The 15,898-nt window shown below is 35.3% G+C and overlaps 1 protein-coding gene across 1 annotated transcript in view; it reads right to left on the reverse strand.

The window, feature by feature from the left end:
- Positions 1-6,439: 6,439 nt before the first annotated feature.
- Positions 6,440-15,898, reverse strand: part of LOC129263591 (MAM and LDL-receptor class A domain-containing protein 1-like) — a 43,350-nt gene continuing 33,891 nt past the window's right edge. Inside the window, exons 15-21 of the mRNA XM_064100677.1 lie at positions 15,064-15,218; positions 13,926-14,118; positions 12,713-12,838; positions 11,463-11,728; positions 10,423-10,507; positions 8,901-8,972; positions 6,440-6,780 (exon numbers count right to left, since the gene is read on the reverse strand). Of these exons, the coding sequence (XP_063956747.1) occupies positions 6,581-6,780; positions 8,901-8,972; positions 10,423-10,507; positions 11,463-11,728; positions 12,713-12,838; positions 13,926-14,118; positions 15,064-15,218 (1,097 nt within the window). The 3' untranslated portion in view covers positions 6,440-6,580. The remainder of the gene's footprint in view (positions 6,781-8,900; positions 8,973-10,422; positions 10,508-11,462; positions 11,729-12,712; positions 12,839-13,925; positions 14,119-15,063; positions 15,219-15,898) is intronic.

A 15,898-nucleotide genomic window follows, 5' to 3' on the forward strand; every position in this document is an offset into this window, starting at 1 on the left:
CATTCTTGGATAACTTCCATTCTATTTCATTTCCTTACCAGCAAAAATCATGTTAGTTCAACTCAGTTCTTGTTTATATTTTGTATATTCTATCATAAATGACATTAATACTTTGACTATGTATTGTTACTGTGATTGTAATTCATTGAACAGAAAAAATGAATGAGTCTAAATCTATCTTAATTTTCATTCACAGAGAACTGACACTCTCTAATCATAATAAATAAAAAATGAAATATATATGTGCAGATAACTGGTAACAAAATGGATGTTAAAATAAAATATGAATATTCCATTACCAAAAGCACATGGTCCTAATTTATAGTCAATTTCATCAATAGCTATATCAGCCCTACTTCCACTCCCGACCACACCCTCAAAGGCTATTGTGTATGAGGATTGACTGGTCACTCCAAATTCAGCATAATACCAACGGTCAGCAACCCCACCATCTGATGTAAATGTCCAGCTGGGAATACTTCCTCCCTCAACCTGAAACAAAATAAAGAAAGTTGATCATTCAGGATTTAGGGAATAATACGCAGACCAAACCACATCAAATAATGACATCGGAATAGGCACTAGGACCCCGAGGGCAAGGGGGGGAGGCACTTTGTATGAATATATGATACATATATGTACTGTGGTGGAGACCCCCATTTACAATCTCAATTTATGTTCAAGATCATCACCCATTTAGAAAACCATAGAAATTTCTTTTTTCCCATTCCAGAGACCCTCAAACTTGTGGTTCCTTGTTCCAGTGCGCGCCCATCATGAACTTCTCAGCTGGTTGGAGTGGCAAGAAATGAGACATGGACCTCTGCGATCCTCCTCTTCCTCATCATAATCATCATCTTTCTCCTCCTCATCATCATCATCATCATAATACCAATTATTATAACATACTTACCCAAGTATTGAGTGTCCCCATCTGATCACCATACATATGATAAAAGAAACTCCAACAAATATCAGTAGTATTTTCATCAGGGGTAAAGCGCTGTGATATCAATCTTGCACTCCTACCAGGATTCTGATTGCTAGCTTCAATGTACATGTAATGACCTTGATTAGAAATACAGGAAACAAAAGTACTTAAATTGGATTCAACACACTTTGGATGCTTGAGGCTATTTGTAAAAAGTCTATGCGGAATATTATAATAGAAAGCATGCAAGGAGGCGCATCTTGTCATTGCAGCTTTCCTGCAGTCCCAATTGTTTTGTGTATGTTGACTGTGAGGATTTATAATGAAAAGCTACTTGCAGGATTCCTGCAGGAAAGAGATGGCTCTGACTTTTAACAAGATGCCTAACTAAACCATTCAGATGCCTAACATCCAGAGTAGAATGAGATTTATGACCTTAAGATGTTAAGAAACATTTCTGGAATTTCATCCCATTACCTTATGGTAAAGTCGCTTTTTCACTCAACCCCCCCCCCCCGAGTTGCCCTAGGCTAGGCATTACCTTATGGAAAAGTTGTTTCTCCACCCCCCCCCCCCCTTGGAGTTGCCCTAGGCATAGCAGGCTTGACTGAAGCATTTCTAGTTGGTACATTGAGCTTGCTTTCGCCCAAAGAACCCTCTATTTCAGGTATTTCCAGTGTTTTGCAAAATACAGGAGAAAATGGAGAAGAGAAAGAAAGGAGAGGATCAAACCCCCGAAAACCATGGCAACCAGGCTGCAAATAGATGAAATAAATGGAAGACTAAATGATTAATGTCAATGTCGTACTACACTATGACAGAAGTAGTCCAACTGATCATAGACCAATTAGCATGAAGGATGCAATTCCAAATCATGCCAGATAATGAAAGTGATGGACACTCGGACTGAAGGAAAAAGTCACAAGACTTTCAAGAAACATGTTTCACAGAGAAAGCTGACAAAATGAGCCTACCTTGATCTGTTCCCAAGGTAACGTCAACAGAAGGTCCTGTGTAGAGGGTGGTTGTGGAACCATTACCCCATACCCAATCAAAATCATCAGTTAAATCTTGTTTGTAACCGCATATATCAGCATCCTCAAAGCTGCATGCATGGATTGCTGCAAAAAAAATCACATACAAAGTGAGTAGAATATAAATATAAAAGTAAAACTATCATTAAACAAATTAATACCCCACCACATGCTGTTGCCATGACAATACAGTTTCAAAAGACATTAAAAAATTGCTTTTGCATGCTTCTTGGAACACATTGGAAAAATAGGTCTTCCGCATCTTTACCCCAAGACCAATGTTTGTACCAAGATTCATGAGCAATGATCATAAATAGAAGAAGTAGTTCGATCTGCAACATTTACAATGGACCAACCAACTGCCAGACGAAGCAAATGTCGATTCCTGCATATACCCTCTTCAAACTTTGTTTAGCAGGAGTATTATTATATTCCTGTATCAAGATATTTTAGTCCTTGCAATTGCAATGTGTGTACATAAACACTTATTGTAGTGCAAACAGATTACATAGAAGTCATAAAAGAGAAATAGGACACGATACAATAAAACTATTACAGATGTTTATGAGACAAAGAAGAAAAGGAAGAAAGAATAAAAAAGGACAAAACAAAATTAAAACAAAGAAGAGTCAGAATACATTAGAATACAATATGAGTAACTAATAAATTGAATCTATAGAAGAATCTTTAACATAAACCTAGAAAGATCTTAACCTTGAACTTACCAAAGCAAATATAAATGTACATGTATATCATACATGTCCATATCACATAGGGTGTGAAATGTAATCATTATTTAAAAGACATTTCTTCAGAAGGCCTCTTTCATTTAAAGTGTCATAAATAATCATTCGAGGTCTTGTGAAAAATCTTTGTCCAAATGAAATGTCATACTGAAATGTCAAAGTCAAGTTACCTCTCATTTGACCTACTATGTTATCTACCGAATTAATAAGTAAACACTGTCTAGTAGCCAAGTATAACTTTAGTATCTCCTGATCCTCAGCTAGCTTTAACACAAGTCATATAAACACACTGGCCCATATTCTGGTCCAAGATTGGGGTTTAACTATGGAGAGCCGATTGTGACAGGTATTTCTAACAGTACAAGTTCAACTTGGCAGTGCGTTTAAAACTAATCATTCATAACTGACTGGGAATAATTACTGAAGTATTTATCTTTATCATTAAAATATAAAACCAAAGTCAAGATAGGAAACATAGCATGTAAATTTCAATTTTAAATTTTGTAGCCTTTTATAACTTTAACACAGAGATAGACAATTGCCTAAGAGGAACTTCATTTCAGCAACCCATTACCCTAGAGGTGTTGTGCATGAAGAAAAAAAAGATGCTGAGGGAATGATCATAAACAATAATTCATGGTTGCATCCATGCACCTATCCTCTGGGTTGATAATCAAATTTAACTAAGCTATCAAATTGGCATAGGATTTTATGAAAGAAAAAATGAAATTTTGTGTAATAAAAAATTTGAAAAAGGGTGAATTCTTGTGATTCTGTTTATTTGGAGCAAAGAAGATGGAGAAGTTCTCACTTTATATAATAAAAGGATAATGATTACAGTTTAAATTAAAAAAAAGAAAAATGTCTCATTGATTTCATGAAAGCCTCTTCCATCTACTACTCTTAATTTAAATCCCGAATAAGTTTTGTGATGACAATTGTTTTCTAACTTTAAAAAATTGAAACAAATCTTTGTCTCATTTTTATCATCCCTCTCACTTATCTGCCACTCTACTTTTCATTTTTCTATTACAAATTTCAATTTGGGTTGCATTAATCTATGAATTGAATGAGAAGGAAGACAATGATAATTATTGCTAATCCCATCCAATAGTCATTTGATATAGCACCTTACCTGGACAAGGTCCCGGTGTGATGTAGATATCATCTAGAGCAATATCACTTGAAAAGTCAATACCCATAACGCCTTCAAAGACAAACTGAAACACAAAATCAGATAGATACATACAGATACATATAAATATCATTTGAATGAATGAACTTGTTATATCAATACTTCTATAAAATTTACAGAATAGCATTTATGATAAAATATGTATGTGTATTACTCGCAAAAACAATACCAGCAATGGTAAAGATGAATCATAATAATAATAATAATAATAATAACAATTTATATACCGCAAAATCGCAAAAAATGCCTTTAAGCGGTTAAGAGAAAGGAAAATGAAGTATAAAGGAAATAGAAATAGAAATACTTTGCACAACAAAATGTATCAAAACTAATATTACAATTTACAACTTTCTCACCAGATCATGAATAAAGAAATACCATCAAATGGGCCAATAAACATATGATATGATCAATTTAAGATTTAAAAAGATGAGTTTTAAGCATAACTTTAAATGTATTAACACTGTTAGCATTGCGAATTTGTAGGGGGAGATTGTTCCAAAGAAATGAAGCTGCATAAGAGAAAGAACGCTGACTGATAATAGCAGTAAGAACAATAAATAACGATGTTAAAAATAATATATCAAATCATAATCACAATAGTGATAAAAAGGATTTACATACTTTTGAAAAGGGAGGCAGAAGAAAGGGCATCCCCCCCCCCCCATGTGATCGTGATTTGTGATTAACACAGATAAAAGAAGGCAGGGAGATAAAGAGGAAATGGACGGAAAAATGCATAGTATTGGCAGAGAACAAAGTTTGGTGATTGCTGCAGAAATGAAAGCTAAATTTAAAGTTGCAGTTCTAAGGTTGAAAGAAAGAACAGTAGAAAAGATCGCCTGAAAGATTCTGATAACAACTTTAATACAGAATACAATTCAATCTAGATACAAATATTTCAGTTGTGGGTATATTTTACCCAAAAAAAACTAAACTGCATTATTGAATAATATTATTTGGATGGAGTGCTCAATAGATGACGGTGGATAGAGTGAACACAGTCGTTTGTAGAAGTATACAGTTGTGGAGGAGAATATTATCGTATGAAAAAAATAAATAAATGCAAAAAGTACTGGAATCAAATTACCTTAAATTCTGACGATGTTGAATAGTGTACGCTAGATTGATACCAGACCCTAGCTTTAGAACCACTCCTAGTCCAGAGTAAGTTAATACTGGTTGAGTTCTCCTCAGCATAGACATTCAATGTACCCATATGAACACCCCACATGTGATACCAGAAATCCACACACGCCCCGCCCCAGGAGGCAGGGAGGGTGGGTGATGTGAAAGCTGCCGTCTTGCGCTGGTTGGAAGAGCCTTCAGTGAAGACATAAAATCCGGTCTCTAAAGAAATCAATGAATATTAGTAAAATTATATATTATTACCATGCTAAAAGAAAAGTGAGAATGATGTTGACGTTTTGAGCATGGTATAAGCAGAATGTAGACATTAATTGAAGTTGATATGGACCTCAACCCCCCCCCCCCCCATCATGACCTTGTTACATAAAAGATCCAATCAATTGTACAATAAAGCATCATTTCACATCAATTTAAAACCATGTAAAACAAGTTACAATCATTTGTAAACATCAAGCAGATTTTTTTGTGTTACACTTCCTCAAACTATTCTGCAGGCGCGGACCCTTGCTTTTCACAATTCGCATAGTTTATAATGCAGAGTCTGAAGAAGTGAGACTAGATTCACTATGTACTGTGGCTGGCTCTACCAATCTTATATGACACAGAGAGCTTGATGTCTAGTCTTCACTCTATACATGGTATAATTTGTTAAAGTGCCAAATATGAGTCTGAGTTTGCAGACTACTCCACAAACCTAGTAATCTAACCCAGTGAAATGTTGAGGTATAAAATGGGTGAGTCGGTTGCTTTTTTTTCTTTCTTAGGGTCAGTTGGTACATTTTTTGAAGGGGGGGTCAAATTTGAATAAAAATTTAAAACCTCTCATCATCTCTACTCACCAACTCAAGGCAGCATCTCCTCATCCACCCTAATACTCAAGCTGTTTCAACTCTTCAATCTCTTCTGGTTTACAGTCCTTTTCAGGGCTACATTCAAGAAAGATAACTCAACTCTCAAATTTCCATTTTCTCGCCTATCCATTTCTTTTTCGTCTTCTATCCACTGTTTTCTATAATACTCCACATGGTGTACCGTAAACCACATCAGCGATTGTACATGCCACCATGCAAACCTTCAAACAACATCCAAAAATTTAAAAGTCGGCATATTTGTAATCTGCAATTTATTGTTTACTAGTGGGTCTTTTTTCCCCTCCTTTCCTTTTTTCCCTCTTTCCTTTATTTTTGCTACATCCCCCTCTCTATTCTCACCTTTTCACATGCTTACTCTTGCCATTCTTGCTCCCCTTTCTTGCTCCTCACCTGCTCTTTTTTTCTTTTCTTTTTTTATAAATTAAATCAGTCTTTTTACATGCATCTGCTCATTCTATTTCTTTTAATACTATTATTGCATTTTAAACATAATGGCTTTTTTTTCTTCTTTAATGGTCACTGCATGCTATGTATTTATTTATTTCTCTGTTATGTATTTTTTTTTTAATGTAAACTCACATTGTTAGTCTTCGGACTTTTTGATGAGTATTGTTTAATAAAACCGAATTGAATTTGAATTTGTTTGACAGCAGTCAGTTGGCTGGCAAACAAACATTTTTTTTACCAACCAATGCAAAAAGGTACTTACCATCTCCTTGTGAATGATCAGTCTCTGGACCTGTGCTTGGTGTTGGTGTTAACAAGTTTGTACGAGACCACTGGAAATCATCAGTAGTAGACTGGGCAAAATCACACCAGTCAATGTCAAAATTACAACCATATTTGATTCCAGCTGATATGAAGAAAATTAAGGATAAAATGTCAATATCTTTAACTCTTTGTGCGCTGGGCCATGAACCCATCTGTACTGAATTATTTTCAGGGAGGGAAACAATGCATTGTTTGTTGAGTGTGAAATGCGAAGTTCGCACGGCACCGAGTGTGCATTGGTGCGAAGTACGCGTGGAAAGTGTTAAAGGGGGAAGAAGAAGTCTGTGAGTGGCCATTTAAGAGTAAATGCTATAAATAGCTAGTCTTAAAAATATACCTTTAGAGAGAACTACATGCATGTACAGTATACAGATAATAGAATACTAGTACTCAATAAAGTTATTTTAATAGAGAAACTCTGTCTTGAGAGCTAGAACAGAACCTGTTATTCTAATTGGTAATATAATTATTGGGGTATTAAGAAAATTAAGAATAAAACATGAATAGCTTTAAAGGGGGAAGAAGACTGTGAGTGGCCATTTAGTGGTGAATGCTATGAATAGCTAGTCTTACCTGATAACTACAACCGTACATGTATACAGATAATAGAAAAGTCAATAAAGTTATTTCCATAGAGAGACTTCAATATCTTCAGAGCTAGAACAGAACTTGTTATTCAAATTGGTAATTAATTATTGGAGTATGACCTATTATACGGTGAATTGGTGTTTTATCATTCAAGTGGGCCTATGTGACAAGACTATACACTGATCAAAATGGAGTAGGAACCATATCTTGGTATGGTCAAGGTGCATACACAAATAAACATGGTTATGGAAGATAAATGTGACCTGCCAACCACTGAAAATTTTCACAGAGGTAGTGTGCGATATAATCTACAAGGCTGTATGGTTACTTTTTTTTAGATAAGATTTTTCATTTGATAAATTAATTATTTTAATTTATTCATGAAATAAAACATTTGCTCTAATCATCTATCATACTGCCCCAAAACTGCTAATTTTTTTAATCACAGACTCTTTGTAGGATCCTGATCAAATATGTATTTTATGTTTTTTGTTTTTTTCTTATGTATTTGTTTGCTTTTTACTTTTTGTTTTTTATTGTTTTTTCGATGGAAATTGTTGCAGAATTAATTCTAATCATAAACAAGACAAAATTAATTAAGTTTAATCAGTAAAAGTAGAAATAATAATACAGTGTACATTTATGAATTTTGGCTAAATACAGAATTTTTATTTGATTTGTACATGAATAACCATTTTTGAGCGGTTTTGGGTTTGACATGCACTTACATAATGTTGCGTAATTTCGTAACTGCGTACCTGGGCATCGCATATTTGGTCTCAAAAGCGTCGCAGTTAAAATATTTTGTGCGGCAGATTTATCGTGAAAAATGTAGAGGGGGTGGAATCCGCCCCCTCCCCCTGGGCCTTTTAGGGTTAAACCTACTTCTCTATTCTTTAAACCTCTCATTGAATTTCTCATACATTCAATCAAGTAGCCTTCTTGGGTGAGTTATTTTTTAGTTTTTTGAGTTAAGCTTGCAAAGTTACATATCATTCCAAAGCTTTGGATTTGCTTTGCCAAGTAAAATTAAAATATTTACAATTATTTTGGGCAACCTATTACTGGTATTTGGGTTGTTGGTCATAAATACCAAGCTTTTTCTAGGACAAAACTGAAATTGAATAACATGCATCAATTATTCAGTGAGTTTTCTTGCACTATTAGTAGAAACTGTTTGACTGTCAATCATAAAAAGAAGAACTGTCAGTTTCTTTTGGTTCATATTTCTCAGGTGTATAGGATTGAGAGTTTGCAAACCAGGTCTATTGTTGTCAACACTATCGAAATATATTGAAGAAAATTAAAAACATTCCTTTTTCAGGATTATCATGGGGTGCTGTATCATTAACCTTTCAATCATCTTTCCATCATAAAAAACATTTAAAGATCTGAATTCAAATCAGTTGTCAATATATACTACATAAGCAAGAGAGCGGACAGATAGAATCTCACAATTCACCATTATCTTTATTCCCAAATAATCATAAAATATGGTTGCTGTAGACTTGTCAACTTCATCAATATATTTGTTTTTCTACATATTCACAGTGATATTATTTAATTATAACATCAGTATGATCAGTCAAAAATTGGAGATATTAAAAATCTTACGTGTAGTTGAAGGAACCGTGGTGGGGCGTGGTGTTGTTGTTTTACTATCCGGATCGGCATAAGGTGGAGAAACTGTGAACCAAAGCAAAAGAAATTAACGAATGAATGAATGAATGAATGAAAGAACGAACTGACGCACGGACGGACGGATGAACAAACGAATGAACGTACATACGAATGAACGAATGTATTTATGAATGAATGAATGAATAAATAAATGAATGAATGAATGTATTTATGAATGAATGAATCTTTATTTTCCTTCAATTCCAACAACAACTATATATGTGATTTTCAATTATCGTATTAGCTCCAGGAGGATATTTCACGATGAATTATATCTGAATAAAAGTCAAACTTTGTGCCAACATGCACTGATAGATGATATGTGATTTCATTCATTATTAGGCAGAAGCGTGCATTCTCCTAACAAGATTTGACCTATGCGGTGTAGCAGTTTATACCAACCCCAACAGGTAACTAAAGAAGAAATTTCAGTCACTTTTAACATTGAAAAATGCCCTCCCCCCCTGCCCTCAAGGTAATCCCCTTGCCTACTGCCATTATCAATCCCTTCCAGATATTACTTCAGATAGCATGAAGTCATCCATAAGCAGTGTCCCTTTTATTTATCTCCACCTGCTTTCAGCATCTCGCATAATCTTTTCCTGCAATCTTTAATTCCCTCTCCCTTGCCTACGTCCATGGTCTATCTAGAAATCCAACTAATGGGAATTTCATACTTCCACATATCGTCGGCGGTCATATGAACCGTACGGTGCAAACCCATTTTAGAGAAAATCGACTTCAAAGTTTATTGTAATTTTCACACTTAGTTCCCCTGCCTTACAACATATTCATTGCTAGAAAAATACATGGTTGGAAAGACCAACACAATTGCTTGACATTGGTATCTTTATTTTTACACAAAACCAAGGACCAGAGAAAATATCGTAGAACAGCTACATGCTTGTAATTTCAGTTGGAGCGGTTTAGATTTTCCCTGTACAAAAACACCATAGGTGATACATCCCTGACCGCGATTTCAATGCGCGCGATCAGTCAAAACGTTGTATCGCTTTTTCACATGCAGGTCAATGCAGTACCGATACGACGGTTTGGCTGACTGCTCATGTGCATTTCAAGTGCGCGAACTTGTTGTTTGCTTTGCTACAGTACACGTTTCCTATGGAATTTTCGCATTTTATTAACAATTTACATGGTATCGTCATGGAAATCCCAAAATATCTCAGAAACTACAATAAATTGCTTCCTAGAAATATAGTTATGAACAGAATAGGACTTGTTCATTCTTTTTCTGAAAAAATCTCAAAATCGACTGATACGACGGTTCGGATGAACGCTGACGATATAACATCAGAGAATGTGATATCATCTATAGCAGTATCTCCTTCATCCCCTCGTCCTTTTACTTCACTTATCACCTACTCCCTTCTTAATTCTCTCCTTGCCTGCACCAATTTTAATCCCTGATAATCTACCATAACTAGTGGTTACATACTTCCGCATATAACTTCAGAGAACGTGATATCATCTATAGCAGTATCTCCTTCGTCTCCTCCACCTTTCAGCATCTCAAATACAATCTGGAATAGGAAAAATATACAAAAAATTCAAAGTATATCAGAAAAAAAAAATGCATTTTAGAATTATGGCAGTAGTGCATATAATGGACTTGTATTACCTGAAAACAGTCTCCTAAATTCCTTTGGAGAACTGTTATAGGCAAAAGGTTCATAATGAATTCAAAAAGTCCAGTGTTACATCCCAGACAACCACACCTTTGATAATAAGCAAGGTGATGATGATGATGATGGGTTATTGTACAGCGCTGGTATTCGCCTCTGTTTGGCGCTTGCTCAAAAATAGGAAATATCTCACAAATTTCAATGTCTTCAAACAGTGCTTAGGATCATCATTCAATTCAAGTACTGTCCTAGCTAGTAATGCTACAATTGAGGTATTTAATAAACAGTGCTCTTTTATCCTATATTCAAATAAATGGAAATGCTATAAGCATATTTGGTAACTATGTGTGCAAATGTTTGAAAAAAATAATTTTATAACCTAAACTAGTTTAAAATCTCTCTCTCTGTCTGCTTTTTCTTCTGTCTGTTGCGCAGCACATCCTTCACAGCTAAGACCTCTTTGTGTGAATAGCTTTGCACTTGTTCTGTAATTATGTTTACATCAATATGATTTCGACCTTTTTGTTCCTTCTCTTTTTTCTTTCCTGTATATAAACGCATATACAGTATGAACAAGTCGATTGTATTTTTTTCATTTCCAAGGGGGATCCACACTTGACAAGCTTTGCTTTTTAGTGGGCCCCCTCATTTCCATTTATGCTAAATATTATACTGTTTTTTATTTTTGTTTTATGAAGTAAGAATACTCGTCTGTAAAATTGTATTTGTATTACTTTATATTACTTTGTATTATGTTTTGAATGGAAATGGAATAAAGAATTGAATTGAAAAAAAAATAAGCTTCACATCAGGCTCCTATCCAAAATTCTTTTATTGATCTAAGAAATCTTACCCAGTAATTTGAACTATCCATGATAATAGGAACCTGACCAGGATTCCAAACATCACCAACGTTTGCTCCAAAGTCCCACAGAGTCATATTCGCGCTGAGATCCACGGTCTCTAGCTGTACCCTCAACACACCGATATCTGCACCGTTCATATTATACCAGAAGCTCATACAATGACCATCGGAGGGGGTAGGTGGAAGGGGAGGGCTTCTCAAGCGAGTTATCTCTCCTGGAGCTGTGTTGGTAGATTCAACATAAGCGAAGGTACCTGGAGAGGGAAGATAAACAAGACGTGACTCACAACTGCTAAACAAAATGATGATGCAAAAATACACAAGTAATGATGATTTTTGATTGCAGGGGGATGTTTCATTAAATTAGAGGTAATAGAGCACTGAAGCGATGACATCACAAATTACTTGATTGAATTTCAGTATTTTGATGTATTTTGTAGAGTATGTTGAAAAAAATCTATAAACCAAATTCTGGAGGAGATTGATCCATGAGGTCCTAAGATACGATATGACGAGATGAATATTGGCCCCTTTGAAGTCAATCTACATGTATTGTTGAACTAGTTCAATGCATGTTTCATCATACTGTACCAAACATATGGTATCAAACAGACTAAAAGAAAATAACTGAAAAAAATGACATCGAGTACACTCTATAGAAATTATTGCATGGATATTCTTTCATAGATACTACATAACAGATGCATGCATAAATCCTGATGAATATTACTCCTTCAGAGCTGAAAATTTACAAAGTAGAATATATGAGAAGGCGAAAGACAAAATATTGTTCTTAGTGAGTGGAGAGGGGAGGGTTTAGGGGAGCACATTGCCTTTCTAGACAATTTTCCTTTCTGTTAAGAAAAAATCATGTGTGGCAGTCTCAAGGAAAAGGGTACATTGCTTGCAGTCACACATGACTTTTCAGGACTGGCACCTAGCAGCGTAATGAGCCAAAAATTTTGTGGGGGGCCAGACATGGGACAAAATTTTAAAATGCTGCGAGTGGGGAAAGTGGGCAAATTTTTTTATGTTTTAATACAAAAACTCCAAGTATTTGATAGATTTTAACATAATATTCAGAAAATCATAACACATTTCATCCTTTTCCTATGCTTTTCTTTGTTTTTTATATTTTTCTCTTAATTGTGAAAATTTTGGGGTCCAGGGCCCCCACAGGCCCCCCTCCCCTTATATCTGGATGTCAGTTGTGACAACATAGATAATTGTATATTTACCTTCAGAAGTACCAAGTGTATGATCTGTTGTTGGTCCTGTAGAGAAGGTTGGAGTACTACCTTGGCCCAGGAGTAAGTAAGGATCATTGCTCCAAGATTCAAAGCCATTCTCAAAATCTATATTGCCTGTAAAACAATTCAAACACAGCATGGTGTAGTTTCATGAGATCACCTATACGGTATTCAATCAAAACCAAATATGTCAAAACATCATATTACCAGAAAATGTGCTAATTATATCCTCATCAATCACCAAATCATCAGCTCTGATTTCCTGCTCTGAAATTTGTGGAACAAGAAATGTCTGTGAATGTCTACTCAAAGGTATTGACCGCATAATAGACTGGGCCCTAAATGTGCTGCTGCTTTTGACCAGAATTGTGCAAAGTTTCTTTGGAAATGGCTTTCCCATATTACTCATTGGGATGTGGCATAGTGATGGATAGATACTTGCAAAATTGAGGGTAAAATGCATGGCTCTGTCGTTTTGAATTTCATTGATAAGTATGAAACTGAATCAAAATGCATGTAATTGATATGAAATGTATCAAATTGAATTTTAAAAATTCAAATTGAATTGAAATGTATTAAATAAAATTTAAAGGGGAATCCAACCCAAATAAAAACTTGTTTTTATAAGAAAGAGAAAAATCAGACAAGTCAATAGGTGAAAGTTTGAACAATATTGGACAAACAACAAGAAAGTTATGAATTTTTAAAAGTTGTAAATATTGGTAATCACTATACCCATGGAGACTTCAAATTGGCCGCATATGGGATGTCATAGTGATGTAAGGCAAGGACTACTCTTCTATGTACTCCAATACATATTATGGCTAAAATGTCATTTTTCCCTAAAGTTTTATTTCAAATTATATTTTTCTTTCATGAGGACATAAAACAATATACTACCTGGGTTATATTTAGATTACTGCCCCAGGGGAATGGGTACTTAGGAGAAAACCACAAATCCCTGATAATAAAGTACATGGCCTATGGGAAAGTTGTCCTTGCCCCTTGTCATAATTTACTTACCCAGTTGCCAATTTGAAATCTACATACTATTAGTGATCTCAATTTTAAAGCAGCTATAACTTTCTTACTGCTTGTCTGATTTCTTTCAAACTTTCACCATTCTGTTTAATTTATTTTTCTCCTTCCCAACACAACATTTTATGGCCAAGGCTGGATTCCCCTTTAACTAAGAGCTTACCGGGATGAGGGCAGGCTTCTTGTTTGAGTTCGATATCGTCCAGAGCAATATCACCTAGGTTACCATCGCCCACACTGGCCGAGAAGACTAGCTGAAAGTCTTCTGACAGGTCAATAGGAACGCGTGCAATATTCCAGACCTTACCAATCTCTCCTGTCATTGAAAAGAGCGTCATTGAGAATGCCCCATTCTCCTGCGTTGATGTGAGAAAGAAAAGTGAGGGGCAACAGGATTAGCACTGACTACATCCACAAGCAACAGGGGGAGGGGAGCTAGGGGGTCAATTTGAACCCCCTCCCGTTTGTACTTAAGACTTTTCCGTAACATGATGCAGATTTGAATGTTATTTCTTGGCATTGTCCTTTGAAGTCTAACCGTACCTTTTGGAACTAAGTTTAAGAAAATCTGACAAGAGGTCGCAGGTTATTAGCTAATTCTGAAAGAAGTAGATGTGAGGGGAGCATGAGTATGAGGAGAGGGTCAATTACGAAGAGGGTCCACGAGGGCAAAGGTCCACTAGGCAGGTTTTCTCTTATTGTATTTTGTTTTATCAAGATGTTTGTCTACATCAATTGAAGACATCAACCTTAGCCTATTCTTCAATGTAACTGAAATATAACCTCGACTCATTAAGTTTCAGTTAATAACAATTAAATATGAGGGAAAATGTGAGAAAAGTCAGCATCGTGGGAAGATCCAGATTGTTACAAGAGAAGATATGGGACATAAAAAGATTAATTGCAGTATGTCGGTTAGACATTTTAATACCAGATGTAACCAAGGTTTAAGAATAAGTCAATAGAAACTCAACAAGATTTCATATCCCCATCATTATCATCATCATCATCATTATATTTATCAATTATCACCTTCATTATCATTATCATCATCACCATCATCACAATCATCACTACCACCACCACCATCATTACCATCATCATCGTCGTAATCCACATCACCATCAACATCATCACAATCATCATCATCATCACCACCATCATCATCACCATCAATCATCATCATCACCATCATCATCATCATCATCATCATCACCATCATCATCATCATCATCCTCATCATCAGCACTTCGAGAACTCTGCCATCATTATCATCATCACCATCACCTTAACATACTTGCCTTTATATAGAACAAGCTGAGTGTGCCTATATCATCCCCATACAAGTAATAGTAGAAGTTTACACAATGTACTCCCTTTCCAGGGTATTTATGAGTAATTAGCCATGCCCTAGAGCCAGGTTGCTGGTTGTCTGCTTCTATGAATGCATAGTATCCTGTCAAAACAATAAAATTCATTGAATATCTGACCTTTTTCAAATTATGGCCCCCATGCCATAAAAAGTTGCTATGATGCTAACTTGCATTGACAGCAGTGAAAATTCCGCTTTTGATTGGCTCTTACACTAAAGGGGGTGATATTCAGGCAAGAGTTGCTATCATAGCAACCATTTTTTTATGAAATGGGGCCCAGTTCCTATCAACGCAAAGCTTTCATGAGTTCAAAATTGATCTTATTTTGTTTCTTAAATTGGTAATAAACATTTCTTTTTTCATTAAAAAAAATACTGATAAGTTAATAATAATGTTTTAAAAATTGTTTAATTGAAAAGTTGCCAATTTGCATTTTAAAGTGATTTTTTGGTAGTTTTTCATTCTGTCGCCAATTTAGAAGACAATTGAAATAACAGGCAACAAGCTTAGTCAGAATTACACTTCTGTTTCTGTTTCTGTTAATGGTAAATCCTGTAGGAACTTGGCAGGACAGCCATTTGCTGGTAAACGCCAAGCTAGTATAATTATAACCAATTACCTAGGAAACATTTTATGTCTAGGTTAATCAGTCATAGTGGCTGACCTTATAGACGACAGATATCACTCTCGGGCCTTTTTATCAAAGTTGATACAATGGCAGAGTGGGGATTCGAACTCACAACCTTGCGATTATGAGCCCAAT

Source organism: Lytechinus pictus, chromosome 6 (assembly GCF_037042905.1).
Source record: "Lytechinus pictus isolate F3 Inbred chromosome 6, Lp3.0, whole genome shotgun sequence".
Classification (NCBI taxonomy): Eukaryota; Metazoa; Echinodermata; class Echinoidea; order Temnopleuroida; family Toxopneustidae; genus Lytechinus; species Lytechinus pictus.